This window comes from Phyllostomus discolor, chromosome 6, assembly GCF_004126475.2.
Source record: "Phyllostomus discolor isolate MPI-MPIP mPhyDis1 chromosome 6, mPhyDis1.pri.v3, whole genome shotgun sequence".
NCBI classification, from domain to species: Eukaryota; Metazoa; Chordata; class Mammalia; order Chiroptera; family Phyllostomidae; genus Phyllostomus; species Phyllostomus discolor.
In genome coordinates this window covers 28,268,116-28,284,870 of record NC_040908.2, presented here as the reverse complement: position 1 = coordinate 28,284,870, position 16,755 = coordinate 28,268,116, and the positions used below count along the sequence as shown (strand labels likewise).

At 46.3% G+C, this 16,755-nt stretch overlaps 1 protein-coding gene across 2 annotated transcripts in view; it reads right to left on the bottom strand.

Moving 5' to 3' along the window:
- PRKCE (protein kinase C epsilon) overlaps positions 1 to 16,755 on the bottom strand; it is a 473,918-nt gene that overhangs the window by 291,601 nt on the left and 165,562 nt on the right. For both annotated transcript variants that reach the window (XM_036027919.1, XM_028515225.2), the window contains exon 2: positions 3,733 to 3,796. In XM_036027919.1, the coding sequence (XP_035883812.1) occupies positions 3,733 to 3,796 (64 nt within the window). The remainder of the gene's footprint in view (positions 1 to 3,732; positions 3,797 to 16,755) is intronic.

Below are 16,755 nucleotides of genomic sequence, written 5' to 3'. Positions count from 1 at the left end.
CACTCCAGAATCCGACTTAACAGCATTATTTCTGATGTACATGTTGCAAAAAACCATTCGAATGATTTTGTATCTTCTTCATTTTACTGGAGAAACAGTTTGGTGATCCATACATTCCAGTAAGGCCTACTTCTTGTTCTTTCCATTGTTGGCTTATACGCTGAAGACCTCCCCCAGGTGAGCACAACACCTGGATGGAAGGCAGGGAAAGAAGAGTCTAGAAAGTCCCAGGCCAACTGATTGCTCCTCTGGGAGCCTGCACATCAGGGTGCAGTGTCCTATTATTATCAAGAATGGAAAACATAGACAAATTACATCACAACAAAGGAAGAAACACTAACTATAGTGCACAGCAGGGAACAACAGTTGGCTCATTTGAGAATTACATTGCTGTTTACGCTTCTGCTACCTGGGCTAATTATGCTCTGATTTAAGCCTCTGGTGAACCTGCAGTGCCTTGTTTACCAGGAAGCCACGTGGTCATTACTGATGATAAAAGCAAAAAACACTCAGAAGCACCTGAGGCTGGAGGATCGCACACAAGCCTTCCAAAAAAGTTTTCTACTTGGGATAATGGAGAGAAAGTGCCTCACACAAGACCTACCTTTCTTTCAGCCCCTTCCACCTGCTACAGATATTAGCCAACCCCCAGCCTTGAGCTCTTATAGGTGTCTATTCAAATTACACCAAAGGACAAAATCACATGACCGGAGATGACCTTAGCCATCATCCAGCCTGACCCCTAACATCTGGGGTTAGGTTGCCTGGTTTAGACAAAGCACACACTGATCAAATCCCATTATGCTGAACTGCACAGGACATGCAAGCAGTGCAATTTTATTAGACAGTTAGAAATCACATTAGCTCCAACTCAAGCAGACGTCAACATCCAGGCTCTCTGCAGTGTGTTAGCAAGAGAAAGACTCCTCTGACGCATCCTGAAAGAAGGCGGTATACTCATACCATCTCAGCCCCACAATGTTGTGAAGTTTATTGCAAATTCGATTAAGTATATTTTTTCCATTGATGGGACCCAGCATTGGAAGGGATGCTTGATGGGAGAATAGAGTGGTGAAAACATCAGCTATTCCTCATCTCAACTCTTTTCTTCCTTTTGAGGACACGAAGTTAGGTCTTTTCACTAAAGAAGGGAACTTAGAGAAGAATCTGCGGATGTCCACGAACTAGCTATGATACCATTTTCACACTGGACCATTCTCATGCAGCGCAGGGAACAAACAACATGTTGGCTACGCATCCTCCACTCCTCTCCCTGCCCTCCCAACCCTTCCAAAAACAAACCTGCATCTAGACCAGGAGCCCGCAAAGTCCCGGCAGCAGGACCAGGAGAACAGACACGTAGAACGCGAACAGAGCCCCACAAGATCAGCTTTTAGGAAGAGATAGTCGGAAGTCCTCCCACCATCCAGAGAAAGAATCTCAAATCCACCAAGAGCGAGAAAACAAGAGCAGAAAATGTCTCCTTGTCTTCAGAGCAGCACATGCTAGCACTTTGCAGAATCTGGCGTGTGTCAGCATTTCTGAAGTGAACTCCATTTTTTTAGATGAAAGAGATTTTTTAAAAAAGTAAACTAAGAATTCAGCCCAATGAAAATTGCTTTGGGAATTCACATACAATAAGCCATAAAAACAAAAAGAAAAGAAATCAATTGCTTTTAATTTATTCATTCATTTGTCCACATCCTTTCCTTCTAATGTAAAAAAAGGATGTCTTCTGTAATTTTGCACATGATTAATCTTTTCAAAAATCCAAGTCTCCCATTGGTTGCCCAGCATCTTGGCACTGAAAATATACACTTAATTAATTATCTCATTGCATACAGATTATGTAAGGGAAAAAGGGGGCTGAGTTTGCTCATCAAATGTTTCACCAGTGTCTACAATTAAGAGACCACTGCATACAGACACATACAGATATGATGGGTTTGGTTCCAGACCACCGCAATCAAGTGAGCTGTAATCTTTTTGCTGGTGGAGAGTCTTTCTTTCAATTTGTTTTTTTCTTTAAAAATCAACCTTTGTGAAGCACAATAAAGCAAAGCGTGATAAAACGAGATATATCTGTACAGTTGACCCATGAACAAAAGGGGGTAAGGGGTGCTGACCACTTGCATAGTCAAAAGTTAAGTCAGCCCTCAGCATATCTAGATGCCCAAGCACGGACCGAAAGTATGTGCTATTAAGTCTGGTGGACTTGAGATCACGTGTTTTGTTAAAAGCAATGCAAGGTTTCAACTTACTGGGTGCTTTATTTCTTAACCTGGGTCGTGGGTACACTGGTGTTCATTTTATCATTCTTTAGGCCCCTTTGTACATTTCATATCATTCACACTAAATGCTGCTGGACCCCCAAAACTTCTACAACAGATTCTATTCTGGGCTTTTCTGAGCTGTGAGTAGGGAAGTTGGAAACACCAAACTGTAATTGCAACAAAGAGCAGAAAATTGAAGAGACCGACTTTAGCAGGATGTCTAAAGTTTTAAACCCACGCCAAATAATTGTGATTAAAAGAGAGCCAAACTCTATTATAAGCCCCATGTACACACAATTGAATTACTGAATTATTCTGAATACGTGTTGAAACCGGTGATGAATCAGCCAGGTGAAAATCATCAGGCACCACCATCAAGGGCACCATCCGCCACCTCCTTTGACTTTGCTCACAGACGCTCTCCTCCCATCACCAAACCTAAGACTAGAGCTTAGGTCTACCTAAAGTCAGGGAGACCATCTGGGCTTGTGATTTGTAATCCCCAGTATCCAGGGGAGATGCTGTAAATAGTCCAAATCCACCAGCCAGGGCTTAAGTGAGCTGTTTCCTTCCCTTTGGGCCACAGTCTCTAAAACCCCATTTGTTCTCATTGCCAAGAACCAGCCGTGGTCCTCTAATCTTTCTGCCGTGACATGAAACCCAGCTGTTCCATCCCCCTGCCCACAGAGAGGAGGAGAAGAAAGATGGTCCCAATAACTACATTTCAGTCCTAATTCCCAACCTGCCACCATATCCCTGTCCCCACGTGGTCAGGTTTTATTGTCTCTCATTCCCTTTACCCCGGCTGCTCAGTCCTCACCAGCCCGCAAGCTCTTAAGACCAGTAAGAGGGCAAAGACGGGATCGATGGCGGAGGGCGTGAGAAGGAGGAGGAAGAAAAATCCAACTATCCGAGAACATCTACACCCCATGTAATCAGCCAGTGGGCGCAGACGGTCCCTCACCTCAGTATTTCTAAGAGTAGGACTTTTCCTCCCAGAACTGGTAAAAAAAAAAAAAAAAGTAACACTTCTATAAAAGCTCTACAGAAATAAGATTCTGAAATTTGACACCTTATTTGTTTTATTTCTGAATACCGTTAGACCAACTGGTTTTACTTCCCCCACCCCCACCCCCCACACATAAACCCCACGGGAGCCTCCGGGGAGAGGCTGCCGCTCCCCGCTCCCCGAAGCCAGCCTGGCGCACCAGGGTGCGGGAACGCCTGTTTCATTGGCCTCGCTTGGTAAGTCGCAAATACTCCCTCTGCTCCACCGAAGTTAACAGATGGCTAGTCCCTTTTGGTACACAGGCATAAGCATCTTCAAAATAACCTTTTGCTTTAAAGGGTGCCAGTTAATTAAATGTCACTGTAGAATACCCCAGCCAAGGAGGGGAGGGAGAGCCCAGGAGACAAAGCGTCAGTGGAGGCGAACAAGGCTGAGGTCACTCTCTCCTACCTTCACCCGATGACCCCGAAAGATCGATGATCACATACACTCTGCCTTCTGGCTCCAGATCAATCTGCAATTAAGAAAATGACAGTGACTCTGTTAGTGTGTTGTGGGGGCAACCCAAGAGATCCATGACATTTCCACCCCAAGCTGCAAAAACCTGGAGTCACAGCTGCATTCAACTCATCAACCTGCGGAGTGTCAAGTGGCAGGTGAACGAGGGGAGCAAAGGAGAATCCACGTTTACAGACTATCCGTGAGGATCTGGGTGCTGTCCTAGGAGGTCTGATGCATCCCCAGCAGGTGGGTCACCCCAGGGGTTCTGCACCAGAAGCAATTTTGCTACACAAGGGAAACCTGGCCCAGGGGACACTTGCCGCAGGGGGCATTTGGGGGACATAAAAATGTCAAGGGACATTTTTGACTGGCATGGCTGGAGAGGGAGTGCTACTACTGGCGTCTACTGGGTGGAGGCCAAGGACGCTATCAAATGTCCTACAGCACACAGGACAGCCCCCGCCACAAAGAATGACCCAGCCCAAATGCCAACAGTGTCACACTGAGAAACTCTGTGTCACCCCATTTCACAGTTAAGGAAGCTGTGCTCCAGGTTCCAAAGGAAGTGGCAATGCTGAGGTTCTGCCCAAACAGTGTAAAGAAACCTAGTTTTTTTATACTACACAACACCACTCCTGCTCTCAAAGTGTTCACAGTCTCATGGGGGAGTTCAAAAACAGAGAACAGTGCTGAGCCCAGCTTCACGATGAGGGATTGAATAACTGAGTCTGGTAAGCCTGAAATCCATGTAGAAGAGCAGTCTGGGAAGACTTCGTGCAGGAAAGGAGGGAAGGCATTCGTGGTGGATGTAATGGCATAAGCAAAGGCTGAGAACACACATGGTGCTTGAGGGAGAGCAAAAGAATCCCAGGCTCAGGCTGTGTGTTGGCACATGCATTTTTGCAAAGTCCAGATTCTGTCAGGGTTGTGGAGAGAGACAATATCGCTGAAGTCCTACCACTGACCTCCTGTGCTCACCCTCACTCCCACCCCCAACCTCCAAATCCAGCTAAGCACTCCCATACATGACCAGGCTGATGCAACCCTCTGATGGAAGAAAAGCCAGAGAGGCTGGGCCTCTTTGTAGTCGTGCTATCTTTGCAAGGTCTGAACTGTGCTAACAGAAACTGTCCTCATGAGAGAGCAGTAACTCTGGAAACCCCAGGTCACTGAATGCCCCCAGTTGCCTACCCCCACCCCCACAATCCCATCTGCCCATGCAGGGCTTTAATCGGCTTATATGTGCCATGCTTATCTCCCCAACGAGCTGCAAATTTCCAGCAAATTTCTTGCTGGAGCCACTACTCCTTTTTTCTTTCACTGTCGCCTACAAAGAGTGGGCACACTGTTAGCAAGTAGGACTTAGGAAGGGTCATTCTGGTGAACACCTCCTCCTCCTTCAAGGTCCAGGTCAGTTATGGCCTCCTCTCTGCAGCCTTCCCAGATATTCCCAGGAAGACTCAACTACCCCTCACATGTGTTCCCACAGTACACACACATATCTTAACCACGGCTCCTATTCCACTGTGTTCCACGGTCCACATGCCTATCTCCTCTGCTAGACAGAGAGCGTGAGAACCCCATCTGCATCCTTAGTGCTTAGCTCACTGTCTGTTGGTCAGAGACATCCAATAAACATTTGAGGAAGGGGGAAAAGACTCTGGGTTCAGAACTTCCAGAGCCCATTCTGGGATCGTTCGCCCCTCCAAGGCCCTATCCCTGGTAGGAAGGAAGGCAGGTGACCTGCACCTACATGACATTCCAATGAGGTGAGAGGAAGAGAGGCAGCTGTGCCACAAGCACTACACACTCCCTGGGCAGGAAAAAGCGCAGCCTGAGCTGACAATCCCCAGAACCCCACCCCAGCGCCACTCTCACTCCACTCACAGTCCAGTTCCCTGAGCCATTCGCCAACTCGGCTTTATTCCAGACTCAGCCTTTCGTGGTTGAGAGTGCTTACGGTGTCCCTCAAAAATCCCCTTTCATCAACAGGGGTCTTCAAGGCCTGCTGGGTGAGGCCCCTGCCCCTCCCCACTTCAGGTGCTGGAGTGGGGAGGGGCAGGGGCTCTCAGGTGGCCCACAGGGGCCCTGTACCTGGGATCTCCAGCTTGATATGCAGATGCAAACCGCTTAACAAGTTGGCTACGGCCCTAAGATGACTCTCCCCATTCCTTCTGCCCCGAGAGTCTGTGAGTTTAGATCTCTTAGTAAAGAAAGTGTTCTCCAGCACCCTCACCACTGGTACTGCGCCCTCACCCCTGGCCACAAGCATCAGCTGGCCCCCGCACTGAACTGCAAACAGGAAAACCAACAACAGCAGGCTCTGCCGATCAGAGCCAAACCAGAATCCGGTCCCTGCCACATTTCAAAATTATCAGGGGCCCCCTTGTCCAAAAGCATGGAATTTAAATAATGTATGCCTTGTAGAGATTAGATCATCCCTATTAAACCCTGCCGGCAAAATGAAACGCTTTCTCATACCCTCTAAGTCAGAGATTTCCCACGACTGTGGACTTCCTTGGCGAAGTACAATGCTATCTGCAAGAGGCAGGGGGGAGGCAGCCGAGGAATGAGATGGGCTGCGAGGCAGATCCAAGGCAGGCTGTGTGCCTATCTTTGCAAGAGGGGAGTGAGAGCTGGTGGCCGAGGGGACGGGTCATTGACGATAAAATGTATTAGGATATTAACATTCAAGATAGCAATCAGAAACCATTTTAGCACCCACTGCTGCTTCAATGCTGGTGAACTGTGTTTCCAAGCAGAGAAATAGAAATTAAGCTATTAAACATGCCAAAAGCAACAGAGAGCCTTGCAGCCGGGGCAGATGGCTGCGGAGAGCCAGCTGAGCCGCAGCCAGCGGACTGAGGAGGCTCTGAGAACCCATCTAGGGTGGTGCACCCTCAATGCAGATGAGTGCAGGGGTTATCAGGTACAAAAGGTGGTCGAAGGGTCATGCAACCTCATGGCCAACTTAGCTTCATCACAGAATCTGCTCACAATTATGAGGCCCGGACAATGCAGCAATGTAGGTGCCCAGCCCTGAGCTGCCCCAGGAGGCTGTCAGTGGGCATCGCCACCAGGCAGCTGGCACTACACAAAAGCAGGCCTCCTCCCGCCTCCCAGTCAATCCTGGGGTCAGTTCTAAGCTCCTTCTGCCCTCCAGGTCCCTCCCAATTCTCTCTGATGCAAACGTCTCTATCAAATCTCCTCAAACCTCATACTTGATGGGTCTTCACAGCTACTCTCTCCGTTCCTTTGACTGTGATTCCCTTCCAAGCCCCAGTAGCACAGTGGGGGAGACACAGTCGCTAGAGTCAGACCAGGACTGGATCCCAGTTCTGTCACTTCCCAGCCCAGGCAACTATTTCCTTTCCCTGAGCCTCGGCCTCAGTTGCTTTGTCTGTGAAATGGGTGGTTGTGAAAACTCCAGGAGACATGCAGGCAAAGCACTTGGCCCTAGGAGATACTCAGCTCGTGGTGGTGAAGACTGAACTTCCTGGCTTTGCGTCCTAAAGCATGATACTAACTTCTCTCTGCCTCAAGTCTTGTGTCCATGAAATGGAGTTAATAATAGATTGTGTCATTTGGCTTGTGTCATTTGGCTGTCATGATGCCAAATGAAATAATCAAGGTAAAGTGCTTAGCGTGATGCCTGGCATGAAATACTCAGTACTTGCTGGTGCTGTTATTATTAAAAAAGCCAGTCTTCAAACCTGCCTTTTAGGGCAATGTTCTTTCCACTATATCAAAGTTTTCCCCCCAACCAAAAAAAAAAATTTCTTGTCCAACCAAAGTTAATATTATTACATGTTATTCCAGGATACCTAATGACTGTGCAGAAGCTTGGTGCGCAGCCCAGAGGAAACCCAGGGCAGGAAAGGCTCTAGCCCGGTCATCAGAGAGCCATGCGCCACTCCTGAGAAAAGGAGAAGGGGAGGGTGGCCACGTATAGGCTGAGCGCCTGCTGGGCCTCGGATCCTGTGTTCATGGGATCTCCCGTGAGGCCAGCAATAGCCCCTACTTTTCGGATGGGCAAACTGGGCCTCGGAGAGCTTTAAGCTGGATTCCTCGTCTAGGGCTGCCTGGAGCATGCAGGAGAGACGACTGACACAGAGCTCCCGACTCCAGCCCTGCCTGGCCCTCCAGCCTTCCCCGACAGCCCGGTCCCGGGGTTCTCCTTCCCCTACGCCTCTGTGGGTTCATCTCTCCTTCTCAGGCGTAAGCAACTGGCTTCCCAGCCAGATCAGTTTAAAGCAGAGTGTTGCCTCCCAGACTTCGCCCCTCCCCCACCCTTGGAAAACCCTGACCACTGGGTTAGCACCCCACCAAGCTTGCAACTTAAGCACTGCTGCTGTGTGTCACTGGGAGCCACAGACATCTATGTGCCTATCCTTTGAGGGTGACCAAGTTCAAGGCAAAGGAGGTCAGAAATTCATAGCCAAGCTTCCTCTTAACCATAGGCTCAGCTTTCACTGGAGACCTCCAGGCAACAGAACAGCCCACAGAGGTCACACACATGCCCGATTTGAGTTTCGCTTCCCCTTCCCTCTGTTGGCAGATACGGGGCCTAGAAGGAAGCAAAAAGCAGGGAATGGGTCAGGAAAAGATGGATGTAGAAAGGATGAGAAGGGTGAAGAGAGCTTTGCACTGCCCAGGCTGCACCATCTAAGTCTTAAGTAATAGACTGTTTCTTTTTCACTTGGAGAAGGGTGAGGAGTAAGGAAGGAGGAGGAGGTATATGGGAGAAGGAGAGAGAAGACAGTCCTTTTCCAAAGTAGAGGACCCGCTGCTGAACTTCTACCTCCCTCTTATCACTGGCCATTCCCCACTGGAGACACCTGGGGCTCGCTGCTGTCCCCAGAGGCACCTGACATGGGAGAGGCAAGCCAGACAGAGCAGGAGAACTTCCTGCAGCGGGCATCCTTCTGGCCCCCGCTTTGGAAAGCACGAGATGTTAAGGTGCTACATGGGCAACTCTCGAGCAGCTGCTGGGAGCAGGTTTTGAAGTTAACAGCTCAGACTCTTCACCTGAGGAGGAGTTTGCTACCGGCCCTACTGGTAGAGTACATTCACTGCCTGGAAAGCAGAGGGTGCACAGGTAAATATTAAATAGTTTAAGGTTCTGCTCCGATAACAGGCTTCCAATAGCACTGACTTTCATAAAATAGCACTTTCTTTCATAGAGAAAGGCTGTTTCTTTTTCAAACACCTTCCTCGGAAGTGCGACTATACTATTCAGGCTTTAGTGTCCACCCCCGCAGAGCAGAATCTTTTCTGCCCAGCACCCAGGAGGGATTCGATACATATTTACACCTGTTGGCTCAATGGACCGGTGGCCTGATTTTAAACTGGATCTTCACAACTGAATTTTGGAGGTGATTTACTTGGAAAGCCATCCACCCATACGCAAATGTTCTTCTCAGCTTCATTACTAACAGCCAAATACCGAAGACAATCCAAATGTCCAACCCCAGGTAAACGAATACGCACATCAAGCTGGGTCCATATGATGGCATTTTACTCAGCAATAAAGAACGAACTGCTGGGACATGCCACAGAAATGGATGCCACTTCTACGACGTTCTAGAACAGGCAAAACGAGCCTCCAGCGACAAAAAGCCTATCGGTGACCTCTTGGCGGTAGAGGTGCGCACTGAGTGCGCCGTGGCACAGAGGAGCGTTGGAGGATTGGGTCAGTGTTGCAGTTTACAATACCGAAGTATACAGTCATTAAAAAATAAGAAAGAAAACCAAAAAATAAAGGCACAGAGAAACTTTTGAGGGAGATGGAAATTTTCTATGTTGACTGGGTGGTGGCTACATGAATGTATACCTTTGTCAAACTGCATTAAGCCGTACTCTGAAAATAGATGCACTTTTTTGCATGTAAATTATACCTCAATGAAGTCGTTTTTTTAAAGGAAAAAATAGCCATCATCGTACATAAGGATTGCCCCACAATTTTCCTTTAAATAACAAATCATCTTCCCACCCTCGGGGCATTTAAATGTTCATATTCCATTTTTAAAAATAAAAGGATTCATTCAGAGTTGTTCAAGAGTACATCTTCACATGACAGAATGTACACCTACCTGTGTAGGCACACATTCACACACCCACCCACCCACACGTGCAAAACACACTCCTAGGCATAGCCACCTTCTTCTGTCTTCTGTGATCAAAATATGATCATTGAGAGAAAAACACATCCACCATGTAGGTTCGAGAGACTGCTGAATTTTTTAAAGCTGTCTTTGTGTGTGTGTGTGTGTGTGTGTGTGTGTGTGTATCTCAGTTTCCTCATATGCAAAACAAGGCAATTAGACCAAATGCTCTAGAATGGCTTTTAATGACCTTAAGGACCTAAATGCCCACGAATCAGGGACTGCTTAAATAAATTGTGGTATATTTGGTAGATCACAACGCAACCCCTAAAAAAAAGAACGAAAAGGTCTAAGTGTACTGACTAATATGGAACTATCTCCGGGATATGTTAAATGAGAAAAAAAAGGCAAGGTGTCCTGTGTTTATTACACAAGGCTACAGTGTGAATAAAATGGGAGTGCGCATGGGGCACACACACACACATTCTTTCACACACTTGTTCCACCAAGATTATCTCTAGGAGTCTCCGTCAACGGGAGCTGCCTCAGCACTGGGTGACCAGGAATCAGGGAAGGGGCCTTATTCTCCACTCCACACTCTTTCAGGACATTTGCTTTTGAAATTGTGTTCTTCAGTTACCTTGTCACAAAATTTCAGTCAATGCCATTTATTTTTGCTAGTGATTTCTAACCTCCAATCCCCGAGAGAACAGCTTGCTTCAGTTACCAGATACATCCTAGACAATGTCCCTCAAAAGCGGCAGACACGGCGCTCTCCCAGCCCCCAAAGCCAGGGCACAGGAACCGAGGGCGGCAGCAGCCATCGTCTCCGTGTGAAGGCCCAGGTGACTGGGCGGGAGGCCTACGTCACAGATCCTGGCTCTCTGCAGGTCACAAAATGGAGCAAACACAAGTTAGCACCTGCTTCCTCTTCTCCGCAGGCTCAGAAATAGGCCCAGAGAGCCAGCTCCCTCTGATGACAGAGGTGGCTAAAAACAAATAGCTCCATGTGTATGCAAATGCTTTCCTGCACCGAGAAAACAGTCAACGGTGCCAAACCTAATACTGAGGGTGTGTAATGGTTTGCAAAGCATCCCCCGGTCACAGTACAGCTTTTCTATTGCCTTTCAGGGAAATGAGAGTGCATGACTGTGTATCCTACCTAAGAGGAGATGATGAGTGCAAACATCAGTGCAGGAAATGCTGTCACTCACCACCAGCGTTTTGAAGTGAAAAATACCCACTACCAATCTGCACTCTGCATTTTACTTTGCAATGGTCTCTCACACTGGGTGTATTTGTGTGTATGCATTTTATTCCATGTTTCCTATTTTTTAAGCCAATACATTGCAGTGATTAAGAGGGAAGGCTCTGAAGCTAGCCTACTTGGGTTCAAATCCCAACTCTGCCTGTTACAAGCTGCGTGGCCCTTGCTTTGATTTCTTCATCCACAAATGGAGGATGTCAGGGGCACCGGCCTCATAGTGTTGGGAGGATTAAATGAAACCGTTTAATTTAAGCACGTGGAGGTGTGCCTGGCACACAGCTAGCTAGTGTCCCATAAACGTAAGTTGTCTGATCATTAATTATCATCACTTCCCGGCCAGACAGTGAGCACCTCTAGGACAGAGCCCTGTGCTCCTTTGAGGGGGTCCGCAGTTCCTGGTTGGTGGCCGGGCACACGGCAGGTCTCCAAGTGGAACTGCGTGGATCCACGTGGAGCAGTGGAGCTCAGGAGTATGCCACCAGAAAACTCATCTTCAAGCCAGAAACCCTTCTGTCTCTATAATAGTCCACCCCAGCAGAACCTCCCATTAATGAGTGCTCGCAAAGACATCCGGTTCCTGACCACCTTCAAAATCTAGACATTAGACGTGTTATTAAATCACTTGAACTTTTCAGGAAGAGAGACTATTTTATTCTTCATAATAAACACAACTCGAATGAACGGCCTTTGTTGGGCATTTACATGTGTTCCCTGGGTGAGGGAGGCAATATCCTTATTCTGAACCATTTCAGAGGTGAGAAAACTGAGGCTTGGGGATTTCAGTACCTTGCCCGCCTTGTCACAGCTTGAAGAAGAGGAGCCTGGATTAAACTAGGGCTCTCCAACTCTGAGCCCGATGTCCTGTCACCTTGGGGCCTGGCACTCTGCCCAGCAAATGGCATGGGCTCAAGGACATCATGTGGAAAGACCACGTCGTGAGCTATTCAAGGAGTTCACACTGCGTGCATGATGACAGGGTTGCTTGTTGGACACAGAACAATGAAAGGAAAGCTCCTTCAGGTTGACAGTATTGTGATAAGTATGTGTGCTGCCAGGTGGGCACCCGAAATACCGGGGAGAACACTTTGTATGGTATATGGTTGTCTAGCCACTATGCCGTATACATCTGAACTAATGCAAAATAATGTCAAATGTGGACCGTAATTGAAAAAAATAAAAATTAAATTTTAAAAAAACCTGTTATTCTCAGGAGCATTTGAGACCTTGCTCCCCAACATGTGTCATCAATTTGGCTCAAATAAACTTTTACAAGAAAAAAAGAAGAAAGTGAAGTTCCTTCATTGTCCTCCTGGAGCTCGTTGTTGCAAGTCCACCAAACCCACAGCAAGCAGTTGGGAGCTCAGACAACGACGCACAAATACACCGCAGGCTCCGACTCGGGGGAGTAAACGTCCTGCTGAAAACACTGCTGTGACCTGGTTCTTATGGATATCAAGTCTTATTTGTCATTACTTCTCATCATATATTTGAAACTATGTCTTATGAGAAAAAGAACACTTATAAAAATCATAGGAGCCTAAAATTTCTTTGTAACCCATACCCGTGGGTATGTTTTTATTGGTTTTAGAGAGGAAGGAAGGAAGGAAGGAAGGAAGGAAGGAAGGAAGGAAGGAAGGGCGGGAAGGAGGGGAAGAGAGAGAGAGAGAGCGAGAGAGAGAGAGAGACATCAGTGTGAGAAAGAAACATGGACTGGTTGCCTCCCGTACAAGCTCCAAGCAGGAACAGAACCCACAACCACAGAGGTATGTGCTCTGACTGGGATCGAACCTGCAACCATTTGGTGTATGGGACAATGCTCCAAACAACTGAGCTACCCAGCCAGGGTATGACATTTAAGAGTCATAATCAACTTTATCATCACTTAGTTCAAATAAGCAGAGAAATAAAATTAAAGGCTATATTTCCCTCTTATTTTGCCTATCATAAGTAGCCAAAGTTGCTTTTAGAGTACGTATTTCTGTGCTATTTGTTCATTAAAATACAGACAACACTAACTATCATAATGCATTCAGTTTTAAAAAATAAGACCACATGTGAACATACAATAAGAAGCAACAATCCCCTGACCCATTATTCCCCAGAGGAAGCCAATCCTATTTAGATTTTCCTGGTGGCCACTGCCATGGTCCTGAATAAAAAGTTTATACCTCAATTTCCTGATGTCTTATGTTAGACATTCCCTCTTGTTTTGCTGGTATGATAGATGACAATTTATTTCGTTTTCTCACTATCTCCCTGCCCTTTCCCCCTCCATAATTCTCATCACAATTCTCAGTTCCTTCTCTGTTCTTTTCTACAACTGCAGAAGTGCAATTCAAAATGTCAATCTCTTCTTCCACATCCTAGAGATGCTGTCCCTTGATCTCTACATTCTAACAACGGGACATTAGAGCTCCCAGCCCTCCCATCCTCCACCTGCCTCTCCCCGGTCTCTGCTGTTTTTACTTTTAGCCCATCAACACTGCAACGTATCAGTGTTGTTCTCTAACTGCAGTTGAGTTCCACGCTGCGTGTACACATTGGCTATAAAATCTGAAAACTGATTATGGCTTTGTAAATGATTTTACATACACTTTTTTTCCCAATGGCCTAATGTGACAACCGGAGTGCCAGTCAATGGAGAAAATAACTAGTATCAAATTCAAATGGATCCTTTTCCTTTCCACTCTACCGATTGCCTTTCTCAGATCTTCAGATTTCCCCAGGATCCTCTTCTGTCAGGGTTAGCCCTTCTGGAGACTTCCACTGCCCTCCTCTCCCTACACTGACTGACTGCTCTCTGGGCCGCTGCACGGCTATAAAATCGTCACTTCATTTCACGGCACTGCAGGGTGCAGCGGCTGGTGTGGGAATCTATCATCTTCCTCATTCTGACTGAAATATAACTAAGAGAGTGTGTAGGAAGCCAGCGTTTCTAAGACCTTGCATGCCTGTCCTCTCACATGTGATAGTTCAGCTGGATATAGAAACCTAGGTTTTAAAAAAGTCATTATCGGAACGTTCTCTTAACATAAATATTGCCAGTGGGCTCTGATGCCAGTCTGTTTCCTGTTGCTTAGTAGTTGACTTTGTTTTGTTTTGACTCTAAAAGTTTTAGGATTTTTTTTATCCTCAGTGTTCTGACATTTCACAATGATACGTCTCTGGGTGTGTTTTTTGATTCATTGTGCCACATGAAACTGAATTGGTGGGAGGTACTCTTCTATTTGTTCTTTGCTATTGGCCTCTTTTCCATTTTCTCTGTGAGACTTCTATTATTAAGATGTTGGACCAATAGGATCGATCCCTATGTCTCTTACTATTTGTTATATATGTTTCCGTTTCTTTTACTTTTTAATCCATATTCTAGGAGATCTCCTTTACAGCCCTTTCACTGAACTTTTGTTCCTGACAATATGTTAAGTTTCCAGAAATGCTTTCCTATTTTCTATGCATCCTTTCCCATAGCATCTTTTTTCTCTCGTTTCGGTTTATGGGTGCAACACATGTCTGCAGTTACCAGCCCATCTGCCTTAGGGTTAGAGAGTGGGAGCCAGCATTACAGCAGGGGACCCCCACACCAGCCCCGCCAGCCCTCCCCAAACCACCAGACCATTTCTCAAAAGAACCTTCCGGTTTTTCACACTGGGAGTTCAGGTCTGGCTCTGGGTCCTTTGGCAGCGAAGTGAATCTACAGTTCCATAGACAGATCTTCAGAGAGTCACGTTTTCAGCTGCACATCTCACTCCTGATCCTTGAGGTTAGTAACTCTAGTCTCCACGCCTGGAGCCCCTTCAGGGTTCTGTGGAGCAGCTGGCCCTCGGCCAGGCTCCAGCCCCTCCGCACGGGTTGTGGGCCCTCCCAGACTCTACTCTGTTTCGCCAGTTGCCACTCTGTCCTATACTTTCACCCATGGAAATTCATAATGGCTTCTTTCTGCTTACTTGGTGGTTGCAGAATTTTACCCCCCACCCCCTTTTCCTTTTCTGTTACTTAGACTGGGTCTTGAGCAGGCAAAGAAGCAAACAGATCACCTTGAATGGGAAATCCAAAAACATGTCGTCTTAAATGACACTACCCGGTGCTGTGAGAGTGGAGAGAGGCAGGCACTCTTACACGCTGCTAAAGAAGTGTAAGGGGGCACAACATTCATGCAGAGTGGTTTAGCATGAAATCACAAAACCCTTTGACCTAGCAATTCTACTACTTCTGGGAACTTATCCCAAATCACACATGTGCAAAAACAATTTAAATACAAGAATGATCATTACAGCATTTTTAAAGAGTGTAAACTTAGAAACTAATTGTCCAATAATAGCAAACTATTTAAATAAGTTGTGGCATATTCAAATCATTAGCTACCATGTCACAGTGAAAAAAAATCTTGTAGAATTATACTTACTGACATGGAAAGATACTCAAAACATGGCATTAAGTGGAGGAAAAGTGAGATAAATACATAGTTTATAATCCAATTTTGTAAAAGTACAACATGTATGGGTAGGTACATAACAAAGGGAAAAAGGTTCTGTGTGGAGGAGTGGAATAATGTGGGTGTGTGTTTTCTTTGTGCATATCCACAGTTTTCTAACCTTTGTACTTCTATTTTCTACTATAATGTCTTATTTTTTTAAATCAAATAATAAACTTATTGTTGCCTGAAGAACATTCCATAGTTCAATCCTCTCATTTACAGGTAAGGAAACCGAGGCACAATAAACAGAGAGATTAAACAATCTATTCGGGCACCTGAATAACTGACCACAGCTGAAGTCCCAGCCCTTACAAAGTGAGTGGGCTGATGCAACAGGACACACACACTGGACACACTCGGGCTGGAACCCACACCGACACCAGAACTAGGAGGGGAGGTGCTCTCTGAAGGGCATAGCAAAGGGGGTCTGAAGGTCCTGCTCAAGCTCTGAGTGTCCGAATAGAGCCTTACTCCATGCCCAGCATCACCGATGTGAGATCTGCATATGATATTTTGGACAAACACAGAAAAGAGCTACATCACAGGTGTGAGGTGTGATAAACCACATAAGAGGTGGTCTATGGACTCACAACTACTTTGGGAGGACAATTTAGGGCCATCTGCAATCACTACTTAATTAAGGGAAGCAGGGTTTGAAATAAACAGAAGAAATAAACCCAAGCACAAAGAAAGCCCTCAGCCTTTCAAAGACATCAAAGGAAAATAAAGTGTAAAACTTTCACATCCATCCTTATAAGAGTGCATGCCTTGTTCGCTGCCCAGAGTAGAGGTGACTGGAAGCTAGTTTCAGTTAAGAGGTCTTTCCTAATATGTTGAACCTTTTGCTGGTTTTCATGCAGGGGTGTCCAACCTTTTGATGTCTCTGCGCCACACCTGAAGAAGAGTTGCCTTGGGCCACACATTAAATACACTGTGACACGCTATCACACACACAAAAAAATCTCATTATGTTTTAGTAAATCTACGATTTGTGTTGGGCCATATTCACAGCCATCCTGGGCTGCAGTGTGGACACCCCTAGAGTATTTCATGTCTTAGTTTCAAAAGACAGGATTCAAAGTTTGGGTTTAGTGACTATGTGTTAATTTATCTGTTAATGTATCAAG